Genomic DNA, 11,373 nt, shown 5'->3' on the forward strand with positions numbered 1-11,373 from the left:
CATGGGAGCATTACGTAAATAACACAAGAACATAACACTCGTGTGTAATGTGCAACTCACGAAGAGAACATGACGTGAACATTTTAAAATACTTTCATGTACTCCAAACGAAAAACTGCTGAATATATGTATATAAAAATAGACACAAAAGTTTCTTTTGTCAGTATGCGAATTATACAGGAAATGTAGATTTAGTGTTTTGTTGAAAACATTTACAATTAATAATTTATTTTCTAATCTACACTGAAATGTTTTCCAAGGAAACACCTTATTTTTTTTCACTGAGTAAGTTAAGCTGAATTGTGAAGTGAAGATGAGCTTATATATATGATTTAATAAACTTTACGCCTGCTGTGAAGTAAAGATGAGCTTATATACGAGGTTTAATAAATTTTACGCCTGCTGTGAAGTAAAGATGAGCTTATATACGAGGTTTAACAAACTTTACGTCTGCTGTGAAGTAAGGATGAGCTTATATACGAGGTTTAATAAACTTTACGCCTGCTGTGAAGTAAAGATGAGCTTATATACGAGGTTTAATAAATTTTACGCCTGCTGTGAAGTAAAGATGAGCTTATATACGAGGTTTAACAAACTTTACGCCTGCTGTGAAGTAAAGATGAGCTTATATATGTAAACTTTACTAGAAAGTAAGTACTGTGCATGATTATAATATTTTATCTTAACTAATTACAAACGTCACATATAATCAAGTGAAAATGAAATCTAAAGGTAACCTTATGTGAATAGACGTCGGATTTGAAAAAAAATAATATTATATATGTATATGGGTTCTGTTTCTTTGTGTTTTTTTTCTGCCAATGTCGAAATGAATGGCTTTTGCTTATATTTCTTAATAGTATAAATATATACTAAGTAGTTGTTGGGCTTAGGATTCTTCTACGGTAGGTGTCTGTGACTTGTTAGTGATAAATTCAACAATAAATAAACAGCACACACTTTACTTGTTTTCAAATAATACATATATTCACACTATAGAGATTATAACTATATCGTAAACGTTATATCAGTATATGTATAGTTCTCCTCTTCTTGTCAAAAGTCCACTTAGGCCTATTCAATTAGTTTAGAATCTCAATTGACAAACCGAACTATTTTCTCTAATACTATCGCAATATTAGTCTGGTGTGATTCACTTACGATTGTGGTCTTCTTTCTTCTGAAGATCCCATGTTTCTTTTGTCAAAGTGCACTCAGACTGATTCAATTACTTTAGAATTTCGCTTTGACGGAATAAACTTATTTTTTCTTATTTCCTTTTCCACTGTTAGTTTCACTCTAATATCTATATTAATCGTTAGGCCTATGTCAGTCGTTAGGCCTATCACTTTTACGTTACTTAACTTCACACCAACTATATTCTCTTTGCTTTTATCTGTCTAATACTGTCTGTCTGCTGCTTCCCTCTCATCTCACGTCATTTATATCTTTATTACATAGTTGTCTAGCCACTTTCTATATATTCTTGACGTCAATTAGTTATTAACAAATTTTCTAGAATTGTCTGCTTTTAACTCTTATTATAACAAAACTTAAAAATAATAAAATATTCACTCACAAATATAAATTAATCACTAATATTTAAACCAAACAGTCTTTTATATCATGACAGTAAGACAAAGTAAATTAAATAATATTCATAGATACTTTAATATCCTAAGTAAATCTTTAACTTCAGGTCTTATAATTTCAAATATTTCAATAATGAAACTGATGAACAAAATTAGAGATTGCTGTAAGCTGTTCCTTATCCAGAGAGCAGATATAAGAGCCAGTTTTATTACATTAGACCTACATGTAACTGTTTCAGTAAGTTTTCTGTTAGCTCTTAAAACTTAACTAAAATATTCTTAAGATCAGATAATTTTATTCACCACATTTTTTTGTCATTTTACTTATAACATAAAGAAAATATTTCACAGAACAAGGGTTCACTCTCAAATCTGGTTTATTTCTTTCACATTTGCAAGTAAATGTGATTGGACCAATAAATACATGAGCATTCATAATAAATGTCCAACATTGTTTTATGTTTTAAGTTGTTGTTTATTCTGTGTGGGGGCTTTCCTACATTGATAACATACTACCATTCTATAGTTAGTCAGTTAGCGTAGACATTAACAGATGTAAATTTGGATCTTAGCCCTTACTGGCATAAATATCAAATCAATGCTGCATACAGACATGTATGATTTATTTGGCTACAAGTTGATAGATGGTATGAACAAAAGGAACCCTTCATTCATGGTAAAAAACAGGAAACCTTGCTTAGTCTAAAGAGTACATTTCCTTTTATACTGGCCAGAAACAGAAATGTAATTTTATTTAGGAAGAAATGATCACCCAGTATTTTCCTTGTCAACCAGGCACGTTCATTTGAATTTTTACATGCCCATCTGTGATTTTTAGGAGCATTTGGCACAGGGTAACTGCTCATCTTGCACAATGATTAGTATGTGAGAAGTGGATTTGAAGTAAAAATGAAATTGAAATAACAGAAGTATCCTATTTATATGTGTAATGTAAGTTTTATGTGCAGCTGTGCTATCTGAGGATTTTTGTAGTGTAGTTTTAATTAAAAGAAGTATCCTATTTTCATGTAGTGTAGTTTTAATTATTTGTAAAGCATTAGTCTGAGATTATAAATCATTTGAATTGAAATTAATTATTTAAAAAAATCTGAATGAGTAAGACATTTCCACTTAACTTAGTAACTAGTTTTGAATGCTGACAAGTCAGGTATCTGACAGGTTATTAAAATAACATCAAATTTACATTTGGATTAGTTGAATTTGTTATTATGAAAAATAAAGTATAATGCATTATAAAAATAGTTTACTAAACAGTATGTTTTTGTTGATTTTTTATAGGTTGGCCTTTTCACCCAGATTGGACCTTTATCATGCTTCATATCAAAACATGTGAGAATTTTTGTTTTTGGAAAGATTTAGAAATTTCTTATATTTTTGTATTGTCAGGAATTATTTTTAGTTATAAAAATTAAATAACCTTCAGTTAAGAGGTCAGTGGAATGAAGCAGTACATACAAGCTTAAAATGATGAGAGAAAACAGAATGTAATGTCTTATAGAAACAGTATCGTTTAAAAATTGTGGGCATACCTTTCCCCACCTCTCATATCGCCTCAATTTTTTTTAGATTGTTTTCATCATTTTCAGTTCCAATATTTTTGTTGTTATCATTTTGTTTATTTGCTGGTCAAGTTAGAATCTGTAGACTCTTAATTGTTTCCATGTACCAGCAGACCTTATTCTTGTTTGTGATTAATTATTGGGAAAACAATGGAGTTATATTTGACCTTCAGTAGTTATACTAGGTTTGTCCTTGTTTTGTTATGATGACAGATATTTATTTCTTATGTGAATCAGTAAGTTAGCCTGACTTTCCTATTGTGTTGTAAAATTTTGGTTGTTTTTAAAAATTAGTGTTTTACATGTACACCTATGAATGAAAATGAGTTCTGGAAGACTGAGCAAACTATTGAACCAAGCTAATGTACTTTATAACATGAAACAATGTTTTTTCTAGTGCAACTTATTTACTCTTTATATTAGTTCTTTTAAGCATAATATATATATATGTATATTTTGATTTAGCTTTTATATTTTTGCTTATTTACAAGGATAATTCATTGAGAATAATATATAAAGGTGAGGACTGTGTAATATTGTTAACATACTTAAACAAGTAATGCTTTTTCCTTTTTTTGTGTGTAATGAATTCCCAAACTTGATATCTTCAGAAGAACTTTAACAAAGCTGTTGCTACAACCAGTGTTATTTCAGTGTTTAGAGAATATTTGATGCTAGTATTTTAAAATTGAATGTGTATGTAAAATACTATGTTTATATGAACATGTCTTTATGATGGAAATAGATCATGCACCTAAACGTATTGTCACAGAATTACAAGTTAGTGAATTTATTAACAGTGTTGTCGTGAACCATTCTTTGCATCTTGTTTATAAAGTTGAATTTGTAGTACTTTTACTTTTAACGAATTTATCAGTTTAGATAGGTATTTATAATATCTTTTTTGCTTGTAATATTTTGTAGCTAACATAACAGGAAGAAAAATAATGTCCTAACAGTTCACAGTTTCTTAATAATGTATTGCATATGGTTTGTGTGCATAAAATTTTCCAAAAGAAAATACAGGTGACAAAACCTTCTCTGCTCATAAAGTAACTTGAGGTTAAAATGATATAATAAACATTGTGGTTTTAACAAACAATTTTGGAATGTGTCTTAAACTGCAATTTATAAACTTGTGCATATTTTTAACATTGTGAATTTTGAGTCTCACACCAATAAGTGTTAATCCACTTACAAAATACAAATATTAATAGTGCTAAATAAAAGTAATCATCAAGTAGGATACTTAATTTTGATGATCTCAAAAAGTTTGTACAACATCAATGTAGCGATAGTTTTAAACTGGCTAATGATAAGTGTACGATGTGTTGTAACCAATGTTCTCTCTAATTGTTTCAATCCACCAGGTGCGAAATTAATTTTTAATGTGCACCAGTATCAAGGCAATGTGCAGATGTACTAGTATTATTTGTTTTTGGGGGAAGTGGTATTTTTAGTCCATCGACCCCTATTGGATCATTAGACCACCTTGCAATACTACCAGTTGGTTATTTGGGCTTTAGGCCTATAAACTGCCAGGGTCATTAAAGCCGTCAACAAGTTGAGACTCCTCACCATTACTGAGGTTGTGTACAGCTGGAATAATGAAATGCAAAGCACTTGATTGGTAGTTGTGCAGCTGCACAGTTTAGAGGGAGCAACTAATTATAACTATAACTGAAATTAGAATATTTTTCAAAATGGAACCTTTTTAATAAACCTCTTTGTGACTCGGTTAACAAACTGTTACTTTTATTAATTCATTAAGTCTGTATTATGGATGAGATGGTTTTGATTTTGTTTTACTTGCAAATAGTATATTTAGAAATGTTGAAATGCTTTTTCTAACTTTTATGGTCGCTATATAAATGTTAAAATGGCTGCTTTCCATTGATAAGTGCCTATGAAACTATAAATATTTTCCATTTACTGAATGTGTATTTAATATCTGACTAACTTACTGTTTGATTTTCAGCAGATTTCAGGTTTATGAGTTTAGCTTACCTTGTTTGATATTCTTATGTATTTCAGTTTATCAGCATAACACAAATGTATTAAGTTTTATCTTTAGTTTTTTGTTTCTATTCTTGTTTATAGATACTGAAGTGCTAGAAACTTTCAGTAGTTTGTCAACTGTTTGTTTAGAACATAGATAGTAATTTTATTGTTGTTATACATTAATTTTGTATACTTGCATATCCAGAAAATCTAAATAATATTGCATACATGTCTGATAAAAAGTGTCACTTTTCTTAAGCTATAGAATTTAACAATTATGAATAACTATTTGAATCAGGACACTATGATAATTAAGGCAGTTACGTTTGCAAACCTTAAAGTTTTGTGATATCTTTTTCTTTCAGAATTTCTCTGACATTTTCTCTTACTTTATAGAACACAAAAATATTTTATTTCAATTCCAAAAGTTCAAAGTCATTAGTATTCTACAGTATCAGTACTATGTATAAAAGTTTTAATTGAAATAATTAGAGAAATGTAAAAAAATTAAAATATTATCTTGACCTTCTTTCTTTGAAGTTAAACCTGTAACTTATAGTTCGTGTTATTTTGGCTTTAGTCAATACCCTCGGACATGGAGTATGCACCAGATGGTAATCCTCCTTGCTACAAGAGTCAAGATGAGGTATGATTTATAGTCCTAAATGGAAATTAATGAGAATCTTTTTGTAATTTCTTGAAATAATTGTAGAGATACATACAACTCTGAAATGCAACATAGTTTTTCAGTTGCAATTTTATAATTTTTTTTTCTGTTGAAATTTTTGAGATAAGACAGACTAAGGCCTGATATTGTAATTAAAGACTTTGTAGAGATAATATACCAATTTAACTCCTTCACTTCATGGCAGATTTTGAGTACATGTTCATGGAAGTCATGAGAATTTTTGGACTTCAGACAAAAGTTGAGTGCTTTCACAAAGTGTGTGACTGTCTATCTCAGTTATGTACATATATTTATGTACACACACACACATATATAAAATTATTCTGTATCCAATATCCAATCTAGATTTGGAGCTTACAGATGTCTCATCCAATTTATTACCTAGACATTTATTTAACCTCCCAAAAAGGGAGGCATTGAATTTTGGAAAACATAACATCTTAACTCCAATTTTTGGAGGGTAATGACTTTTACAGGAACATATTTTAACCTCGTGGAAGGAGTTAAATTAGTTTTATTCTGCACAGTGTAGTCTTCTCTTGTAATTTGAGATATGCCTCTTTATTTTCCTGTCCATTTGAACATGAGGGTTTTTCAATTTTTTGGTTCCTTTATCTTTGGATTTCATAAATTTAAATGCTACTGTTTATTATGTGAAGGGGCAGATGCACCTACTACATAGGTCTACACAAATGTACACAAGAAGCTGTGAAGTTTTACCATCTCGTAAATCATGGCTGATAAAGCAAGGCTGTAAACCAGATATTCCCTTTGATCTCAACACTGTTATTGTTTTTTACCAGCACACTGAGGAACCTGTGTTCTGTATTTTTCTAAGATGTTTACTTGATATACAATTTCAGACTATAAATAACTTGTGTATGTTAGCCAGGTTGAACATTTTATTTAGTTAGTTATTTGGAGTCTTTTTTTTGTTGTTGCTCACTTTCATTGATTTGAGAGAAATTTTAATTTCTCTGTTTTTTTCATTAACTACTTTATCAATACACATTTTACCTCATGTTTACTATATTAACATGATTTTCCATTCTGCTTCAGAAATGTTTTTGCATTTTATTATTGGTAAAGACTTTTTTTAATTCTTCAAGGATGTTGTGATCCAGCAAGATGATAAGATACGGCTGAAGATAGTTGGAACCAGAGTAGATGCTACAGATATAGTAAGTACATGATGTATCATATCATAACTAGCAACAGGACTATGATGGAAAATAGGTAGCATAATTGTTTTGTGGTATAACAAACTAATTTAACAGTGGGAAGAGATGTTTCTTTTATGTTTTAATTTTAGTTCTAATGATAAAAGATTCTTTGATTTTTTCATTAAAAATAAATTACTCTCAGATTCATGTATACTTAAATGTTCATGATATGATCTTGATAAGGTAATAAAACATTGGAACAGGTCTGATTTGTTTGTTTTTGGATTATTTCCAATTCTGAGGCAGGATATTAGGTTTTCTACATTTGTAGCTATTTTAGGCATAAAGCATGACAACCAGTTGAAGGTTTTGATCATAAATTAAACTGTGCAGTTACACAATACACCCACAGTAAACAAACAAGTAGGAGATCTAGTATTGATATTTCCATTACACCAAAACCTCCAGCTATATCATAGCTTTGTTTTTCTATATGCTTTGTAAAAGTTGGTTTTCTTTCTTGTACGAGTTGCAAACTTTTAAACTTTTTTGTTCTACAGCAAATAGATTCTGAGTGAGAAAATCCCAGCTTGCAGGAGATATATACATATATAATTTTGTTTGCTTTAAAAGTATAAGGTTTGTTGAATATAACATGAAGTTCATATTCAATTTTGACACTACCAGTTAAAAATAATTTCACTTTTTTAAAACTATTTACGGTAGAAATAATCATGGCCTGGTGGTTAGGGCGCTCGACTCGCAATCTGAGGGTCGTGGGTTTGAAATCCCCGTCCCACCAAACATGCTCGCCCTTTCAGCCGTGGGGGTGAAATAATGTGATGGTCAATCCCACTATTTGTTGGTACAAGAGTAGCCCAAGAGTTGGCGGTAGGTGGTGATGGCTAGCTGCCTTCTCTCTAGTCTTACACTGCTAAATTAGGGATGGCTAGCACAGATAACCCTCGTGTAGCTTTGCACAAAATTCAAAAACAAACAAACCAGAAATAAAAAAAAAAAACGTATGTAGACCAGAGCTTTGTTTTGTGTATTGAAAAGTTTTATCTAAGAGGGGAGGAAATTTAACTATTTCTACTCTTCATATAAAAATTGCAATTTTGTCAAAATTACAGTCAGCAGTTGGGATTTTTTTTAAAATTACTACATATGAAAATAAATGCTAATATAATTTATGTGAAAACAAACTTCTAAATCAGGAAATTTCAGTTATAGTTTTATTTCATAGGTTATTTGAGAGGGGGGGGGAGACCAGGCAGAAATTTTGTAGTCACTCTTAAAAAAAACCCTAGTGGCACAGTGATATGTCTATGGACTTACAATGCAGGTTTCAATACCCGTGGTGGGCAGAGCACAGATAGCTTATTGTGCAGCTTTGTGCATAATTACAAACAAACAAACAAGTGCTCATAAAAAAGCATGAAATACTGGACTGAGAAAGGTTACAGCATAATATTTAATACATATTAGCCAAGTCATGCTGATGTAGAGTAAGGACAGTTGACTACAGTGTTTTTGATGATATTGAATGAAATTTTTCTTTTGTAACTTTAAAAATGGAATCAATTTCTACGTGTAGAATATAATGAAATTTTTCTGAAAATGTCTGTAATGCTTAAATGACTAAATCCTGTCTAAAATCTTGCTTGCTGTATTAGAATTCTTACTTTTCAGCTAAAATTTGAATACAATGATACATTTTCCTGTTTTATTATAGCAAATACATTACTAATTTTATTGAACTTTGGATTACTAAGCCTATTTAAAAAAAAAATCCATTTTCAGAATTTGTACATTTATGAAATATTTATTTTAAAATATTTTCGAGTATTTTTTCAACTATGTTTTGCTGGTTTTTTAGTTGCATTTGATTTAAGCTCAGTAATCTTCAAATCCGTATCCGTCTACTAAGCTCTTTAATGGATGTTTACTTCTATTTCCCATATTGTTTTATTCTAGCTTTCATTATTCAATGTTTACGTTAGATTCAAGCCATTTTCCACAAGTTGTAAAGTAGTTAACTGGTGACGAATATTTTCTGGATTCGTAGTTTTAGTGCTAACTGGAGAATATTTGTCATTTGTAAAACAAACAAAGATTTTTGTGTGAGCCTCGAAGAAGTTGAAAACGTGAAATGTTGGACAAAATAAATTATCTGGAGTAAATGATTGTTTTCTTTTATTTATTTTCCAAGTATGATATTACTTTTTTAGTTAGATGTTTACCTTGTATTGACCACAGAAGTATGAAAGTATACAACATGGGTTTGTTTAGAATTAAGTGCTGTCAGAAAATAATGATAGTTTATTCCTTTTTTTTAGCTGTTTCATATTTTTTGGTGTATTGTGTTTTTTTTGTGTAACATACAGAAATAATTTCTACAAGTTTTTTGAATGTCTTATATTTTCACATTGTTTAAATCATCAACTTTAGTGTCCCATAAAACACATCAGATCTTTGTGTGGAAAGAAAACTGGATGTTATATTATTGTTAAGAAATCTGGATGCTAAATCATTGTTAAGAAATCCAGATGTTGTATCATTGTTAAGAAATTTGGATGTTATATCATTGTTAAGAAATCTGGATGTTATATCATTGTTAAGAAATCTGGATGTTATATCATTGTTAAGAAATCTGGATGTTATATCATTGTTAAGAAATCTGGATGTTAAATCATTGTTAAGAAATCTGGATGTTATATCATTGTTAAGAAATCTAGATGTTAAATCATTGACTACAATTCCTTTCTTATTTTTCTAGTTTGCAATAGGAACTCTCATGGATGATTACTTAGGTATGTATAGTATTTTTGTTATTTGTAAAAAATATTAGACAAAAGTAAGCAGCAGTTTATGCTCGTGATTATCATTAATTTTCCTATTCTATAGTGTCGGAGATTGAGGACGTAGGATCACATGGTACAACAGTTAGGTGGCATGTAGAACATAATTGTTTTGTAAATAATTGCAGCCAAAATTTAAATATAGTAAAATACTTCAGTGTAGTGATGACAATTACGTGTTCTTATTTTAATATAGAACATTATCTCGAAATCAAATGAACTTATTGCTTATGTTAACATAAGGCAGTGGTGTGTGTGGTTTTATATGGATGCATTACATTTGATTAACTTATCAGATAACAGAAACTGCTTGGGATGATCTAATTTTAGGTACCAGGTTTCTGAGGTAAATAGTAATATTTAGAGTTTTCATTATTTCAGTAGAGTATGTCTTTAAACTCTTATGATAAGTTCAGTAAAAAGGTAGCTTTATTAGTATTAGTGAAAATTAGAAATATTAGTTGGAAGATGAGACATATTCTGATTGACATGGCCTGGTGGTTAGTGTGCTGAACTCATAATTTGTAAACGACGGGATCGAAACTTGGAACCAAAAATTCTTCCTCTTTCAGTCTTGAGGGCATTATAATGTGACGGTCTATCCCAAAAATTAGTCCAGAAGTTTGTGGTAGGTGCTGATTTGGTTGACAATTCAAAATTAGGGATAAATGTACCATAAAAAAACAACAACAACTTATTCTGGTGCTGAGTTAAGTGACCAAATTGTATGACCCTTCTTAGCTAGTGGGGTTTATTTGAATTCTCTATTGCTACAGGCCTGCAGTAATGCCACAGTTTATAAATGACTTAGTGTACCTAACTCCTTGTTTTTCTTGTTGTCAAAGGTTTATTAATTAGCAACTTTGTTCAACTTTGTGAATAAGAATTTTTATTTTGTAACCAGTCTTGAATTTTGTTACTATGACCTTCCTTATTTTGTCTTAGAGACACAACTATGTGTAGTTTTTTAAAACTGACAGTTGCAGCTGTGATAGTTGTAAGTGAGTGAAGCAAAACAAAGTACTTTTTTGGAACATTTGTCTTTATATGTTTTACTTTTCTTGTATTTTTCTCTTGCTTGGACTAGTGTAATCACCTAAACCTTTTTTTCTCTCTCTCCTTTTTTAGGCCTGACTTAACATGGGAAACATGTTTACATGTATCGACACTTGCATTTTTTAATTTCCATCATGAAGGTATTTTGTATGTGTAAATTTGTTTTTTGTAATGATAATAAAATATTAATTATATAAATTACCATGTCTAATTTTTCTTGAACTGTGTTAATAAAATTGAGCTTGAATATATATATCTTATAATGTGTTTTGAACACAAACTAACAACATTTAAAAATAAAGTTTAGTAATTTTTTTAATTTAATTTTTACTTAATGATAGTTTTCATTCACAGCTTTTTTATTGTTTAAGTCTGTGTGTATCTAAATAAATGTAATAGTACTGTCTGTTGTATGTCCGTGTAAGTACTTCG

General features: G+C 29.9%; 1 protein-coding gene across 1 annotated transcript; it reads left to right on the forward strand.

Annotated features, from left to right (window-relative positions):
* Positions 1-2,205: 2,205 nt before the first annotated feature.
* On the forward strand, positions 2,206-11,142 carry LOC106460184 (DNA-directed RNA polymerase II subunit RPB7-like). Its single transcript, XM_013919871.2, has 6 exons — positions 2,206-2,268; positions 2,892-2,942; positions 5,754-5,819; positions 6,971-7,042; positions 9,804-9,837; positions 11,014-11,142. The coding sequence occupies exons 1-6, from the start codon at positions 2,206-2,208 to the stop codon at positions 11,022-11,024; spliced, it is 297 nt and encodes a 98-aa protein (XP_013775325.1). The 3' UTR covers positions 11,025-11,142.
* Positions 11,143-11,373: the final 231 nt, after the last annotated feature.

This window comes from Limulus polyphemus, unplaced genomic scaffold (genome assembly GCF_000517525.1).
Source record: "Limulus polyphemus unplaced genomic scaffold, Limulus_polyphemus-2.1.2 Scaffold725, whole genome shotgun sequence".
NCBI classification, from domain to species: Eukaryota; Metazoa; Arthropoda; class Merostomata; order Xiphosura; family Limulidae; genus Limulus; species Limulus polyphemus.